Source organism: Anthonomus grandis, chromosome 6, assembly GCF_022605725.1.
Source record: "Anthonomus grandis grandis chromosome 6, icAntGran1.3, whole genome shotgun sequence".
In the NCBI taxonomy this organism is placed as follows: Eukaryota; Metazoa; Arthropoda; class Insecta; order Coleoptera; family Curculionidae; genus Anthonomus; species Anthonomus grandis.
In genome coordinates, this window is record NC_065551.1 from 8,363,468 (window position 1) to 8,388,077 (window position 24,610).

General features: G+C 32.0%; 2 protein-coding genes across 5 annotated transcripts in view; one reads left to right on the forward strand and one right to left on the reverse strand.

The window, feature by feature from the left end:
• The window catches only part of LOC126737983 (CD2 antigen cytoplasmic tail-binding protein 2 homolog), a 113,441-nt gene that overhangs the window by 22,793 nt on the left and 66,038 nt on the right, over positions 1–24,610 (forward strand). Inside the window, exon 6 of one of the 2 annotated variants that reach the window (XM_050443133.1) lies at positions 8,523–8,788. The exons of the other annotated variant lie outside the window; for it this stretch is intronic. Coding sequence (XP_050299090.1) covers positions 8,523–8,773 — 251 coding nt within the window. The 3' untranslated portion in view covers positions 8,774–8,788. Of the gene's footprint in view, positions 1–8,522; positions 8,789–24,610 lie in introns of those variants that run through there. 2 annotated transcript variants of the gene reach the window in all.
• LOC126737986 (anaphase-promoting complex subunit 15-like) overlaps positions 9,234–24,610 on the reverse strand; it is an 87,397-nt gene continuing 72,020 nt past the window's right edge. The window contains exons 2-4 of one of the 3 annotated variants that reach the window (XM_050443140.1): positions 14,523–14,555; positions 9,788–9,847; positions 9,234–9,694 (exon numbers count right to left, since the gene is read on the reverse strand). In XM_050443140.1, coding sequence (XP_050299097.1) covers positions 9,578–9,694; positions 9,788–9,847; positions 14,523–14,555 — 210 coding nt within the window. In that variant the 3' untranslated portion in view covers positions 9,234–9,577. Of the gene's footprint in view, positions 9,695–9,787; positions 9,848–14,522; positions 14,856–24,610 lie in introns of those variants that run through there. The other 2 variants (XM_050443141.1, XM_050443139.1) reach the window with 2 other exon arrangements.

Genomic DNA, 24,610 nt, shown 5'->3' on the forward strand with positions numbered 1-24,610 from the left:
TTTTGTGCATTTCTGTTAAATGAACCATTCTTCTGATAATCAGTTAACGAATTTTAAACGACTATGACACTGATAATTGCTGACAGACAATAATATCCAAAGCTAAGCATCTTAAACCAAAGTGAAGAACACAATTTTGTTTTTAAACTCATATCAGTATGAAGGTATGTTGAAATCGCTTCTGTTTACTTTACCATTGTCAAAACTTAAATGGGAAATAAGTATTGAGTGTGTTGTAAAAAATTTTTGCAATAAATTGGAAAACACTTAATATTTCCGAAACAGTTGAAAATTGGTATAGGACATTGTACATGAAATATATCGAGAATATTTTGAAAAATCTAAAAATTGAGTAGTAATTTTTGGATTCAACTTCAACACGACACCCTGTTTGCATTTAAAATAAGAAAGTTGATATTGGCTACTGCTACATGACACACCCGTAATAATTATGTATATTTCGAAAGTATGCAATAAAGTTTTTTGATTTCAAAAATGCTGACTTTGCATTATTAAATAATTTCCTTGCATCTATCGACTGGTCCTTTATAAATAACACTTCTAATATAAATATTTCCCTAAATAAGTTTTATGACCTTTTGTATAAATGATTCAGCTATTTTGTGCCTATTAAGTTTTCAAGAGAGGTAAGAAGCTTAGTTCTACGTAAAAAAAATGCTCACAAGAAATTTAAAGAGTCTCAATTATAAAGAGATTTCTGGGCTTCCGCAGTCGTGTAGTGTGTTAAGAGGTCAGTGTGACCGCGATTATATTTTTCGAGAATAATCTATTGTTAAATCTTAGGTTATTCTGGAAACATGTAAGAAATGTTAAAAAGTCAAATACTATTCCTAAGCACATGTTTTTCAATGATGAAACTAGTGATGAGGGTGGAGATACAGTTAATTTATTTGATAAATATTCGTTCAATGTATATTCTGATACAGCATTTCAAATACCTGGATATTACATAACAGGGCTTGTAGATCAATTTAATATCAAATTTGTAGTTATCTTTAGTAAAGGTTTTTGACGAGATTCTTGGCTTACAGTGAAAGACTTCTGCGGGACCAGGTGGCATACACAGCTTACTACTTCGTCAATGCGTATGCACTCTATTGAAGCCTATTTGCATTTTATTCAATCTGTCTTTAAAGTCGGGAATATTTCCTTCTTTTTGGAAGAATTCGTATATTATGCCGATATTTAATCTGGTAAGACTAGTGATGTTAGTAATTGTCGGGAAGTTTGTATACAGTCAATCTTGTCTAAACTTTTGGATGCACTGTAACCAAGCAATTGTCATGACAATGTAAAAGCCAAATTATTAACAATCAACATAGTTTTCAAAAAAGTAATTTCACTGCTAAAAAAAATTCTACGCCCAAGACGAAGGACTTCCGATGGGTTCATCTCTTTCCCCAGTAATAGCAAACATCTTCATGGAATGGTTCGAGGAACATGCAATAGATGCCTCCCATTGCAAACCCAAGCTCTGGCTTAGATATGTGGACGACACCTTCATCATCTGGGACAAAGAGGAAAAAGCACTTCAGGAGTTTCTGCTTCACCTCAACAACTTCAGACCAACAATCAAGTTCATGATGGAGACAGAGAAGGACTCAGCTCTACCTTTCGTAGATGTCCTCGTTAAAAACGTCGGTGGAAATCTACGAATTTCAGTTTATAGAAAACCAATACATACGGGCCAGTATCTTCACTATGAGTCCAACCATCCTGCAACCACCAAAGTAGGCATCATAAGATCCCTCTACAATAGAGCTCGAACCATCTGTAGAAGCGACGAGGATCTCAAGACTGAAGTGGATACCATCTACAAAGACCTACAGCAGAATGGATATCCAAAGAAGCTAATAAGTAGGACCATCCAAAGGACGCGTCCAAATCAAATCAGAGACGAGGCCACCACGACAACCAGACTTCTACCCATACCTTACATTAGGGGTACATCGGAACAAATCCGACGCATTGCCAGCAAGTGCAATATTAGAACTGCCTTTAGATCTAGCACCACTATCAGAAGCGTGGTATCAAAGAGCAAACCAGATGGCTTGGCCTGTTGGATACCAAAAATTGCGTCTACCAGATCCCATGTGAGTGCGGTGACTCATACATAGGTGAAACGAAGCGCCCCCTAGAAGTCAGAGCGAAGGAACATCGCAGCTGGACCCAAAGAGGAGAGGTTTCCAAATCCGGAATAGCAGAGCACGCGTGGCATAATGGACACAATATCCATTGGTCAGAAGCCAAGATTCTGCACAAGGAACAGCACTGGCGGAAGAGGAAGTTCATAGAGGCAGTTTTCATTTCACAGAATCAGGGGATCTTCAGCCAGCCAAGCGTCGATGTACCCAACATCTGGAAGCCTCTACTCTCAGGACAGTGTAGGATCTAGAGAGAGGCGTGTCCTTCCCCCAAACTCTTTTCACGGATGACTTTCCTTTCCACATCGCTGCACACATCTAGTATATAAGCCTATAGTAGTTTGCTGTCAGTTTACACTTTATAACGGTTGGAGATACTTACCAACCGAAACGTCGTGTTACATTAAATAAATAAGACAATGCAAGTTCTACAAGATGTTTTCACTGTACCATTGTCTACCACCTTTAAAAACTAATTTCACTGTTACTAACTTAATAAGATTATCTGTTTAATACTTTTGGTAAAGATTCACAAGTTGATGCTGTATATATGTATTTTCGAAGGCATTCGACAAAGTTAATTATGCGGTTACTGGCAAAGCTTCAAGTTTTGGATCAAATGTTATTTGTCGGCTAAGGGACTATTTATTGGGTCGATCGTAATGTATATGGCTTAATAAATTCTTATCTAGCAGCTTTTCTGTGCCATCTGCGTTGTTAGGGGTTGCATGTGGGTTCGTTGTTTTTTACAATCTTCATTAATGACATTATTTATAAGAAATTGTAAATTTTTATGAGCCGACAGTTTAAAATTGTTTTTGTCTATTGATTCAAATGTTTAATGTCAATTAGTACAAGATGCCTGCATAGTGTTTGCGATTGGTGCAATCGTAATTCTTTCGATTTAAATATTCTGAAATGTTATTCAATAACTTTTGGAAGGATTCGCAGTCTTACATTGTTTGATTATAGGCTCCACTATTTTAAAAAGGGTAACGGAAGTTAGGGATCTCGGAGTAATTTTCGATTCTAAGTTGACATTTGTGCCTCATATTGAAAAGTTAATTCAGAGAGCGTATAGAAATCTGAGCTTTATAGCTAGATGCAGTCAAGACTTTTCATGCTCTGTCTATAAAGTTCTGTGCTGCTCGTTAGTCCGTTCTAGTATGCTAGTTCTGTATCGTCTTCATTTTATAAATCGCATATTGATTAATATTAGTATCTTTTGTATTATTTTATTTTTGTAAAATTGTGGATACCGTTAATAAATAAATTTGTTGTTGAAAAAAATACGCATCGACGTATCCGAACGTTTTTTCGAGAGTATGCTCATTTATTTATTATGGAATCTATTCCATTTGGCTAATACACACTCCATAATTAAGTAAAATTTTCATTAAACATGTCAACAAGTGTTTTGAATAACCAGGTTCAATATTTAATATAAGGTAAATATATTGAATATTTAACTGTTTTATTGGATGCTAAGAATCTTAGAAAAACTTAAAGATTAAATCGTTATTTTCTTATTTCTTGTTTGCAAAAGACAATTCAATTTTTTTTGCGGCATTCCGTTTTTATATTTGCATAGAGTTATGTTTTTTCAAGTTTAACTTTTAAATTGGTTTGTATATCATGATGTTCTTAGTAGCCATGACTAAAAGAAGTTTAACAAGTTACTAGTTAAAAAATACAGCTTAAACTTCTGCCATAATATAAATAATATTAAATAAACCTAAAAGAATAGATAAGTTATTAAAATTCAGATAAAATTAATATTTACTTTTAGGTTTTCATGTAAACCAAACATACAATGGTTGCATGTTACTCCTAAGTCTAACACAGTATTATTTAAAGGAAAAGAGGAATAAGATGCTTTTATCGGATTAATTTGTTATCAACAAATTCGTCGTAGTCCTTTGGTGAGAACCCTGAGTGTGACACTTAAATCACAAAACAGTTTGACCACTAACCAAAACTCTTTATTCTATTCTCGACACGTGTTTCGCTAACGATGTTAGCACCATCGGGAGAAGATTAAAACTAACTTACAAGGCGAACTAAAACCATTTACAAGGGCCTTATGTACTAAAAATGTAACTAACAGAGCGAAAAAAATCAATGAAGCATGGCTGAATATAGTTTAAATACTAACTTAACTATACAATTGTCTATAAGGGATTGGGCCTTTATCCCTATTAGGAACAGCTTTTTGATGTTTCAAAGTATATAATTTTTGATTGTTATTAACTGGTTTAAGTAGTTTTAAGTTGTCTGTTCCTACAAAGTGGCCAGTATAAATGTTACTTCAAAGTCTGACATTAATTGATGTTCTTATATGGCTCTTCTCACAATAGTTACAATTAATTTTAGATTATAGATCCCGGAATTTTCCCTGGTCTTTATTTTATCTTTTGGGTTTAACTTTGATAGACCAGTCTTAAACCTAAATCTTTAAAAACCCTATCAAAACCTTTTGTCAAGATAGGATCATATGGTATTGCAACTAAATTTTGCTTATTTTCCTCTTTTTGAAATGTGATAGAGTTTTTAACATTAACTTTATACTTGTTTTTTAATTAGCTTAGCAATAATCCAATCATCATAACTATTAACCCTAGCAATTGTTTTAATCGCTTTCTTTATTAAAAATGTTACTACTGAAATGAGACCAAATGATGTACCAAGAAATGCATTCCAACCATTTTATATTGAAAACAATGATTACAGTTACTAGTACTAGTTAGGAAATAAATTTGCTTCTTTTCTTTAAATATCAAATCATAACCGATTATTATTTTTTACGATAAAAGTACCTAAGAATGGAAGTGGGTATTTGTTTCGTGTTCGCAGTATTTTAATGGATGGAAAACAATTATTGAGTTGTTTTACAAAATTATTATACCGTTTGCTTTTGTCGGACACGGCAAATACAGCAAAAACGTACCAAACTTATGGATAGAAGTATTGGAACTTGTGGAAATGCAAAAAATACATTCACAAAAGACTGATAAGGTTTATAAATACTTAGGTCTAAGAATATTTTATAGTTCGGCCAAGCTAAGTCTTTTAAAAACCCAAAAAAATAAAGGCCGGGAGCTATGAGAATAAGAACTACATACAAGAAGTTCAATTCATGTCTGATTTAAAGAACACGTAACTTATGTGAAACTCCTCATGAAAAGGTTTAAAAGAGTAGACAACGTAAAATTACTTAAGCCAGTTAATAAAGTTTAGCAATATTTAAAAAACCATTCTTAATAGGGATAAATGCGCAGTTTCTTATAGTCGATTGTATCGTTTAGTTAGTGTTTAAAGTTTATTTAGGCATGCTTTATTGGTTTTTTCGCTCTATTATAGTTACGTCTTTAGTATACAGGGTGTTTCAAAATTCACTACATATATTTTAAGGGCGTATTCCTGAGGTCAAAACAAGACTTTTTTTTCCTATAAACATGGGTCCTAAAATGCACCCCCTTCAAGCTACAGCCATCGCAAGAAGGGTAAAAAAATCGATTTTTTAAAATTGTGTCTACAGTTTTGCATCAAATTTAACGAAATTTGGAATACCCCCGTTATTTTTGGGCGGTCTATTTACTCTTTATCTTAGAAAAGGCGTAAAACTAATTTTAAGGGGTAAACGGAGTGCACACTTTTGACGGCTAAAATTTTATGTGTACATACATTTTTTTTTAAATTAAGCTACACCAAAAAATAGACCATACAAAAATTTAAATTTTTAGGCTCTTGCATTTTTTTTATACGACTATTAGTTTTTGAGAAAATCGCCGGTGAATAAAAGGATAGCAATATCGTAAATTAAAAATCAAAGAAAAAATTTAGGAAGTAGGCTGTGTTTCGCAATTGTTGACTTTGTTTAATTCCAGTAGTTTACCTACTTCTTGTTTTAGATTTAAAGTGTAGTTTTTATTCCCATGTTTTATTTATAAACGTTAACATTGCTAAAATGGAAAATGAACGTTATTCATTCGAACATCTTGCAGACATCCATTTTGTTTATGGTCTTGCTGATGGTAACCCGTATGAAGCTCAAAGATTGTATCAGTTAAGGTTTCCTAATCGCCGACTCCCGAATGTACGAACATTTTCAGTCACATCGGCATCTTAGGGAATACGGTAGTTTTCGGACCCCCAGGAACAATGCAGGCAGACCGCACCAAGCACGAAACCCAGTGACAGAGGAGAAAATTTTGAATGCGATCGACGACGATCCTGGTTTAAGCACCCGACAAATAGCTCGGAATTTGGATGTTTCTCATGCAACTGCCTGGCGGGTTTTGCACGAAAATAGCTTGTATCCATACCATATTCAAAGAGTTCAAGCTTTGCTACCTCAAGATTTCCCAAGGCGCTTACAGTTTGCAAGGTGGTTACTTCAGAGTTGCGCGAGAGATAATAATTTTTTATCAAGTATTCTATTCACAGACGAAGCTCATTTTTCGCGGAAAGGGGTGGTGAATTTTCACAATGTGCATGTTTGGGCAGCAGAGAATCCGCACGAAATTAGGCAATCTCATCACCAGGAGTACTTTATCCTTAATGTATGGGCAGGTTTAGTGGGAGATGAGTTAATTGGTCCTTTCTTTTTTCCTAGAATTTTAGTTGGCGACACTTATTTAGACTTTCTACAGCACCATTTAAATGGTTTACTAGACAATGTACCTTTAAATGTGCGAGCGAACATGTGGTTTATGCATGACGGTGCCCCCCCTCATTTCCGTATAACAGTGCGTGACTATTTGAACTTTGTGTTTCCTGAGAGATGGATTGGTAGAGCAGGTCCAATACCATGGACTCCACGCTCCCCGGACTGCAATCCTCTGGATTTTTTTTTCTGGGGATATGTAAAAAGCCTCGTCTATAATCCTGGTCAAGTGCCTTTGCTCGAGGTCCTAGGCAAAGAATTATTGATGCCTTTGAAAAAATAAAAAATATTGCTGGAATTTTAGAGTGAGTAAGACAATCTATGAGAAGACGAATGGAGGCTTGTATTGCAGCGGGGGGTGCGCATTTCGAGCACTTTTTATTTAAAAAAATATTTGTTTCTTAGAAGTTTATTGTTTATTTAAAAAATAATTAATTATTATGTTAATAAATGTTAAATAATGTTTTAACCAATTTTTGTAATTTTATAAACCGTCATTCTTTAATATAAATAATTGTTCATCAATTTATTGAAAAAACCTCAATAACAAAGTTTCAACAATCAGTCTACTTATTTATTGTTAAAAGTCGTGCCGCTTAAAAAATGTCCTAAAACAAATAGCCACAGCCTACTACTTAATATTATCTGTTTAAATTTTAATTAATACGTTATTGGTAGCCTTTTATTAATCGGTGATTTTCTCAAAAACTATTTATTTATATTTTTATATATATATATATATATATATATATATATATATATATTTATATATATATATATATTTATATACATATATATATATTTAATTTTAAAAAAAATGTATGCCTACATAAAATTTTGGCCGTCAAAAGTGTGCACCCCCTCAGTTTACCCCTTAAAATTAGTTTTACGCCTTTTCTAAGATAAAAAGTAAATAGACCGCCTAAAATAACGGGGGTATTCCAAATTTCGTTAAATTTGGTGCAAAACTGTAAACAGTTTTAAAAATCGATTTTTTTACACTTCTTGCGATGGCTGTAGCTTGAAGGAGGTGCATTTTAGGACCCATGTTTATAGGAAAAAAAGTCTTATTTTGACCTCAGGAATACGCCCTTAAAATATATGTGGTGAATTTTAAAACACCCTGTATAACGTCCTTATAAGTAGTTTTTTTAAATCTTTTCCCGAAGATGCTAACATCGTTAGCGAAGCACGTGTAGAGAATGAAATAAAGAGTTTTGGTTAGTGGTAAAACTGTTTTGTGCTTTTAACAAAATTTCTCATCAAATCTTACATTAAATTCCTTTACTAAGCACCAAGTACGTTTTTTTTCGTTCTTTTAGATAGTCCTAACTCTTTTGTGCCCGGACTATTTTTTAAAATATCTTTTGACCATTATAACTTTAAGAAACAATGCTTTCGCCGCAGAAAACCTGTCTATTTTAACTTACTAACAAAATGCAAACATGGTCGATAATCTATTAATAAGTACAAAAAGAAGGGTCGATAAGTACAAAAGGAAAGAAAACTGCAATTAGTTTGGTGCCCTCTATAAGTAATAAATAAAATAAAGTCAGATTTAACTTAAAGGTTGTAAGCTGTGATTTTTGCCCCTTCCCTCACAATTTTTTTTCTAGATCCCTCACTATATTAAATTGTCATAAGTATTTTGAAAATTATTAAAAAACATAAACACAAGTTTTTTCCCTTAGATGAACCCTCTTCAAGTACACAAATAACATTCCACGAACCTCTAAAAGAACAGAAGGATAAGCGATTAGAGCTTGAATGGGAATTTAAATGGTCAGCAGAAGACGAGAAAATCGAGGGCCCAATAAATACAGCACAGATGATAAAGTGGCAAAGGGAGAACTATTTTAAAACTGGGGTTATGGTCAGAAAGTACGGTGAAAATTCAAATTTTTATTCCCTAAGTAGAATTGATTTTGAGTTGTATGAGTAGAAAAGGACTTTTATTATATAAATGTAATCATTTATAATGCATTACTACTGTACAAGATGTATCATTATTTTCTTAGATTGTGCTAGATTCTATTCAAACATAATTTATAATATCCATTTGAATATAATGTGTATTTTAAAAATTGTTGGTTAATAGATCTTTATTGCAACGAAGCTGTTTTTTTAATAAAAAAATGCAATTTTTTTGTGAATTGTTTTTATACATTTTCCCTGAAGGAGTAAATCACAGTATAATATATAAGTATAAAAATATTTGCTAATTATTGAATTGTATTAATAGTCCTTGATCTTCAATGAAATATTAAAATGCGCCAGTTTTTTATAATTTGATTATAATTTAAATTATAAATAATCAGGTTATAATAAAACTCATTTAAATTTTTGCTTTTTCCTAATTGCTCAAGTAGAAATGCATATAATTGAAGTTTCATAGAAACTCCTCAAATATATAGTATTTTATTTAAGAATAATCTATATTAATTTTATCCACTATAAGGAATGACCAGATCTATTTATTATACATATTCTACCGGGTAAAAATTAAATAATGGCCACTAACAAGATTATAACTAACACTAGAAAAAGATCCTACGAGACATAGTTCTCCCAAAAACATTTTTACTGTTGAAAACGTTGTCTTGGCTATAGAAAGTTTATAAAGTCAATGGTGTGGATACTTTTTCTGTAAAATTGATCTTCAAACGGTTACACTCCTATTTGAGGAGGCATTCAATTACATATATCACATATTGGAAGTAAGTATTTTAAAAGATAAGTAAAATGCCTAGTTTGCAGCTTCCATCTCAATTTCATCTTCCTCCTCGTCATCATGGCTTTCACTGTCATCATCGTCATCATCATCATTATCATCCTCTTCTTCATCATCATCATCTCCAGTAAGCTAAAATGTATCAAAATAAATAGGTTCTCTGTCAAAAATTTTTTTTTTCTGAAATAGTAATTTTAGCTATAAAGATTAAATCTATAAACTTACTTCTGTTGTAGATTTTCCAATAGGAGGTATATCTGAGTGAGTTTTAGTTATACTTTCCAGCTAAAAAACATAAATGCCGGCATTAATAAAAGAAATAATTATACAAGTATAATAAATGGGGGAAATCACTTAGAGGTGTAGTGTGGTAGTAGAAAGTATGAAAATTAAATGATTTGGTTAGATCTTATAAAAAAGTTAAAAAGAATGAAATTCAATTAAAGTTCTCCATTTATTAATTTTCTTTTTTTATCCAGCAATAAAGTAAGTTTATAATATATAAACCAAAGAGGTTATCTTGTATCTGTGTGTGCCTCCCTCATATTGACCCAAAACTGATCAATATTAATTCAAGCAATATTTGCAAGAAACGTTAAAAAAGCGAAACTTAATATATTCTTAATATAGTATATTCATCTAATAATTAATTATGATAACATAAAAACTATGGTCTCTTTAAGAAATGTTGTGTTCTTTTAAATTTCCCTTATAATTATTAAATTAAGGTTTGTTATTTAATATTGTATGAGAAATATACAAGGGTAAGCTGCCCCTTCACGTTCAGATAGCCGGCAGTCAAAAAACTGTGCGTTCTAGCCGATCGACTATTAATAACGATGGTCAGTGCACAAAAATGAATGAAAAATGAAAATGTTGCAGTTTCTAGTGCATGTGACATAATTTGAAATGATAAATAATTCTGATAGTGTATCTGTATTAGTTAATTATGCTACAAGTCTCCAATACAGTACTCTAATCGGCCATTTGTTTCTCTGGTTTGGGATTGTATCAACATACAGGGTGTTTCATAGTCAAAGGCACAAACTTAAAGGGGTTGTAGAGGGCCTCAAAATAAACAAGTTTGCGCCATAAACCCCTATCCGAAAATGATTAAGACTCTGAGATGCAGGGAGATAAAATTGTAGCAAAAAATATTTTTTATGATAAATTTGATATCCCTGTATGTATTTTCTAATACATAATTTAATTTCCTATTTTACCAGTGGCGTCCATGCGGGCTAGTATCTAGTTAACTCTTTAAAAAAAAAATGTATCAATTCCTCATGTAATTTAGAGTAAATTTAGCCTTTTGGCTTTTTTTTCTCCGACAGACCGTTTTTGCATAAAAAAAATAACCATAGTTCGAAATTTATTTCTCGCTAAAATCTACATTTTTAGTTTTAACCGTTTGATAATCTTTACAGTAGTTATTCATTATTAGATAAAAATTTGCAATAAAATTCTTTGATTTTTAGGTTTTATAAATATCTACTGATATCAAATTCTTAAAAAAAAACTTGAACACCCTTTAGAAGACAAAAAATTAAACTAAAACTTTAAAACTTAGCGAGAAATAAAGTTCGAGCAATGGATTGAATTTTTTTTATGCGAAAACGGCATGTGGGAGAAAACAAAGCCGGGAGCCGAAATTTACTCTAAATTAAATGAGAATTTGAAAAATATTTTTTATTTGAAGAAAGCAGTAGCGTACTATTTTTTAAAATAAAAAAATTAATTATGAATTAAAAAATAGTACTAGATGCATAGAAACTACCTACTAATTTTCAGAAAAATATCTACAGAGATGTCAAATTTATCCTGAAAAATAGATTTTTTTTTAAAATTTTATCACCCTCTATCTCAAAATCGATAATGATTTTTGGATAGCGGTTTATTGCGCAAACTTGCTTATTTTGAGATCCTCTACAACCTCTTCAAATTTGTCCTACTAATTATGAAATACCCATTTCTTTTAACGCAAATCCTTGATAAGAATACATACAACATATACAATAATGTATAGGGATGCATACACAGATATTTGGATACATTGAGTATAAATGAGATTTCTGCGAAATTAGCTACAATCTCCTCTGTGCTTTTTAGCTGCGTTCAAAATTCTCATTTCGGCAAAATGTTATTCCACCATCCATACTAAAAGATGCGTCCGTAGGTACCCCACTGATGAACGTCAAATAATATTTTTTACATAAAAAGATCTACCTATCCAAACGTGCTAAATTTCATTTTATTAAATATAATTATAAAAATGTCGACATTCTGTATTTTTGGAACAAAGCATTTTTTAATGATAATAAAGACTGTTAATATTTTTTGGTACTTGAGAAAATATATAGAATTATACTCATGCAGTATTGAGAAGGAGCAGATCTTAGAGACCTTAGCAGATTGCTAAGGTCCTTGATGGATTGAAGTGACAACAGAGCTTTCTAATATACATAGAGGATCATTATCCCAGGACAACATGGATTTTGTTCTTGTCGCTTCACATTTACAAGTTTGCTTTGATACCACAATTACTTGAAACTCTTTGATTGTTAAATACACTAGTCAGGATTTAGATACTTTCAATATTAGAGGTTCTTGACTTATTGATATATGTCAATGTCTAAAAATTGGTAACTTTTTATCAATGGGTGTGGAATTTCCTCCTGAGTGCCCCCAAGGATGGCACTGCAGTTGTTCTCTTTAAATATTTATACTATTATTATTACTATTAATGATATGGGTTGGAACTTCACTGGAAGGAATCTAATATTTGCAAACAATTTGAAAGTTTTATGTTTGGTGTATTAAATAAATGTCTTAATGACATTACTCAGTTTGCTAATTCTGTTGATTAGATTTTATATTGGAGCATATGTCTTTGAGAATTTGAGAAACAATTCTTTTTTCATGCCACCAATTTGTTCTGCAGACATTGTGTCATTGATCAATAGTTTAAAATTTTAAAAGAAATGTATGTTTGTATTAAGTTATGTTTTAAGTTTTAATAAAAATTTGTTGTTAGAGCAATGTTTCCTGGGAGGTTTAAAGTGGATCCAGTGATGTTTAAGGAAAGCAATTCCAATGATTATGCAAATTATAGGGATATAACTTAATTGTCAATTTTTTTAAAAACTTTGGGACTGCATATAAAGAATTTGCTATCTTCCTATTTCACAATATAATTTATGTCAAATATAAATCAAATAAAATATATTTAGAGCAAAATCTTTATCATTGTCTTAGCAGAGTTCTTGCAAAATCTCATTGCTTTTGACATTCAAAGGATTAAGGGTTTGTGTGATGCTAATCAACTAGCTCCTAACCTATCAAAAACCCAAATTTAGAGACATGCTCTTGGAAAATATTGCCATTGAGACTGAAATTTTGAAGATTCTAAATATCTGGATTTAAACATAGATTACAGGTTGATATTTGACTCTTAATTGTGTATGACTCTAAACTTGGTATAGCGTGAAGGTAACTGCAAGGGAACTTGGTCACATTATTGCAAGGCCTAGTTATTTTGCCTTGGTGGAATCACATTTAAGAAACTGTATTCCATTCTGGGGTTTCTGTACCCAATATCTTTTTCAATCCTCCTTTGTTCTACAAAAAATAGCTGTATGGTCAGTGTGTTCAATACATCCATGCATTGCAAACCACTATTCATTGAAAATAAAATCCTTACCCTTCCAACTCTTTTTGCTACTTCCTACTCAACAGTAACCAGTTATACTTTTTTTTTTCACACCAAACAACTACTTTTTGGTGTAAACATTTTGGTTTAACCAGTGTTTATTGATTATAAATAATAAACAAAAACAACTATATTTTGTGTACTGCATTCTCATTTCTTACATAATATTCCTTTATAAATATTGATATTTCCTAATCTCTTGTATTTGTAGTTCCTATAATTTCTAATTTTGTTTATTTGGACATTATTTAGGATCTATGTTTTGTTGTTTTGGAAGTATTTTTTGTTACATTAATTTGATCCATGATGACCAACTCTATTTGTAATGCCAATATTGCTAATCCAAGAATAAGACTTATATTTTTTTTAATGAAAATTTCATGTTGGTTTTAAAATATTTATGGCAGTGACTTTATTCTGAAATGCAAGAAATAATTCTTGCTTTGAAATAAATTCTCCTTCTAATAAAGTGCCTTCAACAGAACTTCGGCTAATGGAGTACAATGCATATAAATTCAGACTTTTTTTTTCTTAAGGATGTTTTGGCATTGCAAATAACCATTTAACCAAAAATGAAAAACTACTAGGCAGTTGGGTATTTACCGTTAATGTTGGTGACAACATTGACAGTAGATTGATGATGTGACTTTTTACAAACCAACAGCACCTAAACATTTTGGTAAATACCAATCAGAAATTGGTAAAAACCAAAATGCTTTGGTTAAAATTGGTTAGTGTGTTTGTTCATTTAGTTTGTATTGTTCATTTAGTTTGTATTGTTCATTAATATCTTTCTAACTTCTCAAATGCCAGAACTTATCAAATACGCCAGGAACATGATTTATGTATACCTGTTCCTCACTTTAGTTAGATAAAGGACTCCATTATTTATATGGACATTAAAATGTATGACCACTTGCCATGAAGTGTAGTTGGTTGTATTGAGAATATGAAAATGCTTCGACATAAGTGTAAAAACCTTTTAATTGACCATAGATTTTATTCTGTTGATGAATAATTTTTGTTTGATCTCAAGAAGTATCTAGTCTTTACTAGGCTTTTAAGATTCTGTAATTTAACCAAAAATTGTACAATATTAAATAGTTACATTGTACTACTTATTGACATGTCATGTAAAAAATTTGTATTTTGATAACACCAATTAACTACTCTACTCTATTCTAAAATATCATATGAATACATGCTACACTTCTAAGAGAATACCCTGTAATAAATTGAAATATTATATACCCAGTCTTGATGTTCCTTTTCCAGCTGCAATACCTCATCCTCATGAGCACAGGGTTGATCTACATCAAACCACGCTCGATCGGTCATTTTAGGTAAACACTTCGGAAATAAAGGCAAACTCATAGTTCAATTTTGTTTATATTATTAAATTATTGAATGGACTGTAGGGTTTTTATTTCAAATACAAACACAGACATGAAAATGTTAGGTTATGTTAGTGTTATGACTGTAATTTGTTATCCATCACGTCATATAACGATTTTTATTTGTTAGCGTCCTTTCACACTTACCGGAACCGGCTAGCCGGTGCCGGACAGCCGATTCCGGCAGACAAGAAGCTCAGGAGCCACAATGCACTTTTGCTCTTTTGCTTGCGCATGCGTAGTACGTACACGAACCTAACCTCAGTTTGTCTTTTGTGTATTGCGGTTGTTTAATGTTAATTGTTTACGTTTCGTTTATGTATATTAATTATTCGTTTTTGCAAGTGATACAAAGATTAAAGTATTAAAGTCGAATAACGTGTTTAGAATGGAGACTAAAACATTTTGCAATTTTTGCAATAAACATTATTCCAAAAGTTCTAATTTGCGAGCTCATGTAAAAAAATTTCATCCTGGTAAGTAGAAATGTTTCGTTAATTTTATTTCTATTTAATGTTACTTGGAAGTCAGTTTCAGGCGAGGCGGTTCATCGTTCAAATTTACTAAAGTTTATTTTATTTTTACCTATACATTCTGAGTTATTACTGATTAACATAGTAAAAAAGTAACACAAATTAACATTACATTTCATAAATCGGGACTCATTTTTTAAATTCTTCACTAGCAATGATTACTTTGTAGTTATTTGATTATTTTACATCACTAGTCTGGTATACAGGGTGTTTTTTAGATATTGAGACAAAATTCAGGAACGTGTTCTTTGGACAAAAATAATAAAAAAAGTTCCTATAAACATAGGTCCTAAACAAAAAAAAAATAAATAAATTTACATTAAATTATAGCAATCAGTCAAAGTAGAAAAATGTTTTTCAATTTTTTGTGCGAAAACCGTGCATCTAACGGACAAAGTCCAAGGGATCAAAAATGTTGCAAATAAAACGGGGAATTTAAAAATATTTTTTAAATACAAGAAAAACCAGTGGCGTACCATTTTTCTTCATAAAAGTATTCAGCGAAAAACCCGCACACACGCCACTGGAGAACATAAAAATGTTAAAAGTACGTAGGTAAATGGCTCTGGATACACAGACCCTGCATACCAATCTTTAGACAAATATCTACAGGGGTATTTAAGTTATCGAAAAAAATCATTTTTTTGTTAAAACTTTACCACCCTGTAGCTCAAAATCTAAAAGTCTAAAAATCAAATACTTTAATCTTTGTATCATTTGCAAAAACGAATAATTAATATACATAAACGAAACGTAAACAATTAACATTAAACAACCGCAATACACAAAAGACAAACTAAGGTTAGGTTCGTGTACGTACTACGTATGCGCAAGCAAAAGAGCAAAAGTGCATTGTGGCTCGTGAGCTTCTTGTATTCCGGCAGCACTTTTCACACTCGGCGGTTTTTAATCCGGTTTGGAATTTAGACGAGACAGCAGTTGCGCTTCGATCATGGATGTCATGGAACGCGAACGTATTATCGCCCTGCTTTTGTATCGCCGGCGCCGACGCGAACGTCGCAAGAAAAAACAAAGGGTTTACTGGGTGCACCCTATAAATATGCAAAGAGAAAAATTTGGTGCTTTTTACACATTGTTCGAGGAGTTGCGAAAACACGAAGAGAAGTTTTTTAATTATTTCAGAATGTCAATTTCCTCTTTTGACGAATTAAACAATCGTTTAAGGAACTCTCTCCAGCTGAAAAATACGAGAATGAGGAAATGCATCCAACCTATTCAGATGTTAGCTGTTACGATCAGGTATGTATGTACAGGGTTATTCCTTATAAGTCAACCTCTTGTAACACATTTTTTGTTATAACAGCTGTTATAAAAAACTTCTTAGATATAATTTACATAATTTTTACTGGAAATTCTAAAAATCATATTTGATTCTTTTCCTAAATAAAATTCTTAGAATCATCAGTAAAAATCATGTATGTTATATTTAAGGACTGTTTAATGTTAAATTTTAAAAAATAATACACTTAATCGCTGTTCCTACAAGCGATCCCAAACTGGTTGCGAACGCTAAGGCAACCATTACATCATAATTAATTTGCAAGATCAGTAGATCTGTTACGTATGTGGTATATAATAAATTCTTCCTGTTTTAGCGTTTGCAAGCAGTCTGAGATCGCTTATTGGATCAGACCTTTAGTTTCTTTAACTATAATTTATTGCTAAGCAAAATCCACAGAGTCTATTATAGATGAACTTGCAGAGGAAAATGTTGGGGACAGAGTAGCTGCTGGACTGAAAACCGTTTCAATTTCCGATGGCGGACAGGCCGGGTAGGGCATATTTGACTGACTGGAATATGGTTGTACTCTGACTGGTTCCTGTTGATGGCTAGTGGTCAACAATGTAGTATAGTTTGTGTTCATTGGTTGTTGAAGAGTAACAATTTCATATTGATACTGCTTGTGGTATATGGGAGGTGTCTGGTATGGAAAATTGTGATTAACTGTTTTGGTGTTTGGTTGATGTTGATATGTCGTAGATCGTTTCTTTTGTTTCATATTTTGAATAACTTGCAGAACCCCCATTTGAAATTGTAAGATTTCATCATCGTCGAATGTTTGTAGGGACGGAATGATCCCTTTGAAAAACGATAAATGTCTGTCAGGTTGAGCATCTAACGCTTGTAATAATTTTATATCAACTTCATCCAATTTACGTTTTCGTGATCCACGCTCTTTTTCTGGTTTTTTGAACTGACCAACATTATCGCTATTATTTTCTCCCTCGTGAGCTTCTCCATCCTGAGAGATTTCTTGTTGGGAACTTTCGCCCTCTTTCAAAATACTATCAGAAGTTGGCCTTTCCTGGTAAATTTTATTCATAAATTGCAGCTGATCATTGTAAATATATTTTTTTACGTTTGAAACACCCGCTCCAGATTTTGAAACTGCTGCTTGTTTTTTGCGGGATTTTATGTAGGCATCTCGGATATTTTCCCATTTTTTTATCAATTCTTTACCTGCAATAAAATATACTTGTTATTCTTTGCAAAAACAAAAATAATAAAATGTGTTTTTATTGTTTCAGATATCTCGCCAGTGGATGCACTTTCACAGATCTGCATTATTCTTATAGACTTGGAATTTCAACAGTTAGCAAAATTGTTAAAACTGTATGTGGAACTATTTGGACAGTTATGCGGCAGGAATTTATACCTGTTCCTTCGAAAAATAGTTGGAAAACGATTGCCTTAAATTTTGAAAAAAAAGCAAATTTTCCACACTGTTTAGGAGCAGTGGATGGAAAACACATACGAGTAGTAAATCCACTTGGCTCAATGTATCATAACTACAAAGGTTATGCATCAGTGGTATTAATGGCAGTAGCAGATTCCGATTACCGTTTTATTTATGTTCATATTGGAAGTTATGGAAAAGACTGCGATTCTAATATATTTAAAAAGTCTGCACTATGGTTATCGATTGAAAGTGGTAGAGAAGATCTACCGGACGAGAAATGTCTTCCAGGAACGATAGGACCAAAATTGCCATATTTTTTAGTCGGGGATGAGGCATTCGCCCTACACAAACATCTATTTCGACCTTACGGTGGATTCAATCTTACTTTAAAAAAAACAATTTTCAATTACCGATTATGTAGGGCACGCAGATACGTAGAATGCTCATTTGGCATTCTGACTAATAAATGGAGAATATTCCATCGACCCATTAATTTGGAACCAGAATTTGCTGTAGATATTACGAAAGCTTGCGTTGTACTACATAATTTTGTTCGTGACAGAGATGGTTTTCAGACAGAAGATATGATGACAATATCTGGCCTTAAAGTTGTACCGAGGCGAGAACATCCACGTGGCGGACTAGCAGCAAACAATGTCAGAAACACGCTTTCTGATTACTTTTTAACTGATTGTGGGGCAGTAAGTTGGCAGTTATCAAAAATATAGATTTAGGCATTTTCTACCATGAGTTATGTGACGAGCCACCCTGTACAACCATGGAAGCCACTAGCTGCTGACCCTGCATTTTATTATAACAAAACTGTTTCATTGTTTATTATCGAGTTAGTCAATTGAAGTTGCTAAGACAATTAGCATGTAATTTGTATTAATTAATTTTCAAATAAAATAATATTTTTTAAAAAGGCGTTTTGGTTGTTAAGATAGTTAAATGGCGCAGTCGGTAGGATAGTCCGGAGTTAGATCGGTTAGTGTATCGAACGTTCGTTTTAACGATTAATCGGACTATACGAAACTTGATGAAAATTCGGTGGAGGTATCTGCAGTGAATTTATCGAAAATTGCTGAAACAAGAAGACCACTATTGGAGATTCATCGGTGATTAGATACAAATCATCTAATTACGCAAGGAGGCAGAATATTAGACTGTCTCTTATAGAAATGACCATCGCCTTTATGTAAGTACAGCTCATTAAGTTAATGTCCAATATAGATGAATTAAGCGTTGTATTGAATAATCTTAAAATCTCTTCAGTTGACTCACCATTAGATAATAATTTAAATTTAGAAAATTTACATTTAAATACTAGGATGCCCACTTTTAAACCAGAATATTTAAATTGTGTCCCGAATTTTGATGGGAACCCTAATGATCTTAACCGATATCTCGTAAACTGTGAAACTTTAATTAAACACTTTTATGATCAAACGGATCCTAATAAATTTGAAAATGTTTATTTACTTAATTGCTTAATAGGTAAATTAATTGGAAATGCTAAAATTGTGGTAAATATTCAAAATGTAAGTACTTGGAATGATCTTAAACTAACTCTTGAAAGAAATTTTGCTGATCAAAGAGATGAGGCTTGCCTCAATCGCGACCTTGTTATGATTAGGCAAAATTCAAATGAAAATCCCAATCAGTTTTATGATAAGGTACTGCATTTATTGAATTTACTTTGTTCATATATTGATAGTCATGAAATTACAGATGTTGCTAAAAATTTAAAACGTACAATGTACTCAGAATTAGCACTTAAAACCTTTGTATCAGGTCTTAAAGAGCCTTTAGGGACAAATATTCGGTGTATGCGGCCAAGAACCCTAGCCGAAGCTTCTCAATTTGTAAATCAAGAAAACAATAGCTTATACTTTCAGAATAATAATAAAATTAATAAACCTCAGTATAATCAAAGTTTTAATAAATTTATACAACAACCCAACTACATCCAACCAAATTTAAATAATCATAATAATTTTAACTCAAGTACACCCCATGATCTATTTATGAGACAAAATGTTTTTCCATCTCAACCAGTTCCTATACGCCCTAGAATTTTACCTCAACGTCCTCTGCCAACAAACTCGCAAGTTTTTGGTAGACCACCCCAAAATCGAAACGTTTTTAGGCCAAATCAAATGAGAGAAAAAGATCTTCCTCGACCGACGCCTATGAGCATAACTTCTAGACAATTCTCCCATAAGTCTAGAAATAATCAATCTATGCAAACTTATAACCCTAATCAATCACAACGAAACTTCCAAACTAGACAAAATCACTTTGTGCCCTCAGGCTCTCGTAATTTTGTATCAGAAGAATTATATAATACTGAGACTAATCAATATTATGATGATTATGATGATAATTATTATTGCGATTCAAAAGAACCCACAACTTTTGATGATGAGGTTCATCAAAATAATTCCCAAGTTCTGTATGAAGCATATGACGATCAACAAGAACCCGAAACTTTAGAAAATTTTACAAAACAGCCTCCAGAGGAGACCAATCCTTAGTAGCTCCTATAATAAGCTTCAATTTAATTACTACCAGTAAACTACCCTACATTATATTTCCAGAACATAATTTAAAATTTTTAATTGATAGCGGTTCATCTCGATCTTTCATTAACCCTAACTTGGCAAACAAATTTTACAAAAAGGATATAATAGAAGACCCGTTTATTGTATCTCGTGGAAAAGAAATGTCAGCTCATAAATTTAGTACTCTTATACCAACATCCAGAATTTTTAACTTACCCGAACCTTTACAATTAAAATTCTTTTTATTTAAATTCCATGACATTTTTGATGGTCTTATAGGAGTAGATAATCTTGAAATTTTAAAAACAAATTTAGATTTTGGCAATGGTTACTTACGTACTCCTTATGCTGAAATAAAATTACTTTTCCAAAACACAAAACGAAACCTAAATCAAATAAGCGTATAACCCCGATGCGAACAAGTTATAAAAATTAAAACTTCAATCAAAAATGGTGAAATCATTATTCCATATCAAAAAATAGGAAATTGTGAAATCCCAGAAAGTCTCTCTATTGCAAAGAATGGCATAGCCCTCACCACTATCTTAAATAGCTCTACTGATCAAATTCTATTAGATTTTTCCGAACCCATAAAAGTTGAACCCTTTGAAAGAAAAGAATTAGAATCCATTGATTTTAACTTAATCGATAATTTTACCAATAAATCTCCTAATTTTAAACCGGAAAAACTAATCAGAACAGATCATATGAATCAAGAAGAAAAATTTGCAATTTTAAAATTATGTAAAGAATACTCTGATATTTTTTATGATGAAAATACTCCTCTTACGTTCACAAGTCAGGTAAAACACGAAATTAAAACCACAGATGAAACACCCATTTATTCGAAAACATACAGATATCCCTTTATTCACAAACAAGAAGTTGAGCGTCAAATAAAAAAGATGTTGGAGCAAAATATTATAAGACCCAGTGTATCCCCATGGTCCTCACCAATTTGGGTAGTACCAAAAAAAATTGACTCTAGCGGAAAACAAAAGTGGAGATGCGTAATAGACTTCAGAAAACTGAATGAAATTACCATCGATATGCGGTATCCTCTACCCAATATAACAGATCTTCTCGATAAGCTAGGTAAATGTCAATATTTTTCAACCCTCGATCTAGCGAGTGGTTTCCACCAAATTCCAATGAACGAAAAGGACATTCCGAAAACTGCTTTCAGTTGTGAGAATGGGCACTACGAATTTCTGCGTATGCCTTTTGGCCTGAAAAATGCCCCCGCGACCTTCCAACGCGCAATGGACAATGTCTTTCGTGGAATGCAAAACGAAAAGTGTGCCGTTTACCTTGATGATATAATTGTCTACTCTACCTCTTTACAAGAACACATTGATAAATTACGCGCCGTTTTCCAACGTCTTCGTGAAACCAATTTCAAATTACAGCTAGATAAAACCGATTTTTTAAAAAAAGAAGTAGGATATTTAGGACACATTGTTACCCCTTCAGGTGTCAAACCCAACCCCGAAAAAATTAAAGCCATTAAAAATTATCCTATTCCAAAAACTACTAAGCAAATTAAGGGATTTTTAGGATTATTAGGCTATTACAGGAAATTCATTGATAATTTCGCTAAATTGACTAAACCTTTAACCAAATGTTTAAAAAAAGGAGCCACTATAGAACATAACGCTGAATTTATAAATTGCTTTGAAACCTGTAAAAATCTTTTAATGAACGACCCTATTTTACAATATCCAAATTTTAACAAACCCTTTAATTTAACAACGGACGCAAGCAATATAGCACTAGGTGCTGTGCTTTCTCAAGGACCAATTGGTAATGACCTACCAATCGCATATGCATCACGTACTTTAAATGATAGTGAGGTCAATTATTCAACCATAGAAAAAGAACTTCTTTGTATTGTCTGGGCTACGAAGTACTTTAGGCCTTATCTCTACGGACGAAAATTCAACATAATTACGGATCATAAACCTTTACAATGGTTATTCTCACTAAAGGATCCTTCATCAAAATTACTACGTTGGCGAATTAAATTAGATGAATATAATTATACGATTTATTATAAAAAGGGTAAACTAAATACAAATGCCGACGCCCTTTCACGTGTAGAAATCCACACCAATGATACGGATACAAATTTTAATTTAAGTAAATATATTGAGGAATTTAATCAGTCTCTTCAAAATTCCGAAAATTTAAACCCAGAAAATGAAAACCCTGACCAAGACAATATTTCAATGATTGTGCAACATGACCCTACAGATCAATGCCCCCAAACAAACGAAGGCACTGAAAATCTTCCCGTCGAAAACACACACAGACGATATAGTGCAACCTGATATTCCTAATGACGATAACGCAAATGACGACACTGTTCATACCAATGCTGAACAAAATCCTATTGTAGGTATACCGATCGTTGAGACACCAGTTAATTACGGGTTAAACCAAATAATAATATCTGTTGTTTTACATTCCCCGGCAATTCCCAAAATTAAAATTTTGTTTGAAAAAAAGAAACGAATTAATTTACAAATATCCCAAAATAATTTCGATAATGATATAATAAATTTTATAAAAGATTATGTAAAGCCAGGCTTGCAATATCACTTATATTTCGAAAATCCTGAGTTTTTTGAACCTTTTTGTGAAGTCATCAGAAAAACGTTTAAATGGCCATCTTTAAAATTAAAGCGTTGTTTAACTAAATTAATAGATGTCACACACAAAGACGATATAAAAGAAATTATAAAAAATTATCATGAATCAAAAACAAACCATCGAGGAATAGATGAAACTGAAAGAAGGATTAAAGAAAAATACTATTGGCTAGATTTAAAACATTCTGTACAAACTTTTATAAATGATTGTGAAATCTGTCAACAATGTAAATATGAACGCCATCCAGTCAAAGTAAAAATGAATGTTACACCGACAGCTAATCGACCATTTGAAATTCTCCATATTGATGTTTTTACTGTTGAAAAAAACAAGTATTTAACTATAATTGATTCTTTTTCAAAATATGCGCAAGCTTACCCAATTTCTACAGCCGAATCTATTGAAGTAGCTGATTGTTTATTAAATTTCTTTTCCCACCATTCTGTACCGAAACAAATAATTACCGATAATGGAACCAAATTCAAAAATTCATTAATTTCAGAATTACTTGATATACACAAAATTAAAATCCATTTCATTTGTCCAAATCATCCTGATTCAAATGGTATGATAGAAAGATTTCATTCAACTATTTTAGAGCATATTCGAATTCTAAATACCACTGGATTTTTAAAGACACCCACTAATAAAAAAATGATTTACTCTGTTCTCGCATATAATCATACAATCCACTCATCTACAAAATTTAAACCAATTGATATAGTTAATGGCCATATTACGGAAAATAGTCCTTTTGATATAAAACTTGATCAACTATTGATTAACGATTATGTCAATTCGCATAAAGAAAAAGTTAAATTGCTCTATTCCCAAATAAACGAAAAATTACATCATAATAAAGAAACTGTAATTGAAACCCGCAATAAAAATCGTGACGACCCTGAAATATTTGCACCTGATCAGCAAGCATATGTGAGAAAACACATAAGACAAAAAACCGCTAATGTTTTTAAAAAACCGACAATTCTTAAAACTACTGATAATGTTCAAAAAACGGTTTCCACAGAACTTGATAAAAAGATTCACATGAATAATTTAAAAAGACCGCGTAAGAAACCTTATTCCTTTGATAACAACGACTAGAGTTGTTTATTTTCAATTATCTTATTTCTTTTAGATTGCTCACGTTCATCGTGGGAATGCAAGGAAACGACGATATAGAAATTAGAAACCTAAGTAGCCATGCTGGCTTAATTCCAATAAATTTAGGATCTGCTAAAATTCAAGAATCAAGCTATAATCTAATACACTATTTTAACCTTAATCCGTTAATTTTAGAGATAGGACAACTAGATAAGAAAACTAATAATTTAACCTTAGTATTAGAAAATGATAAGAATTTTTATAAAAATGATTCTCTTAATCAGCTAAAAATTTTAAGTTTAATTAAAGATAAGGTAGATATAAAGCTTCATGAAATATTACCTAATGTCAGAGTAAAAAGAGGTTTAATTAATGGACTAGGGTCAATAT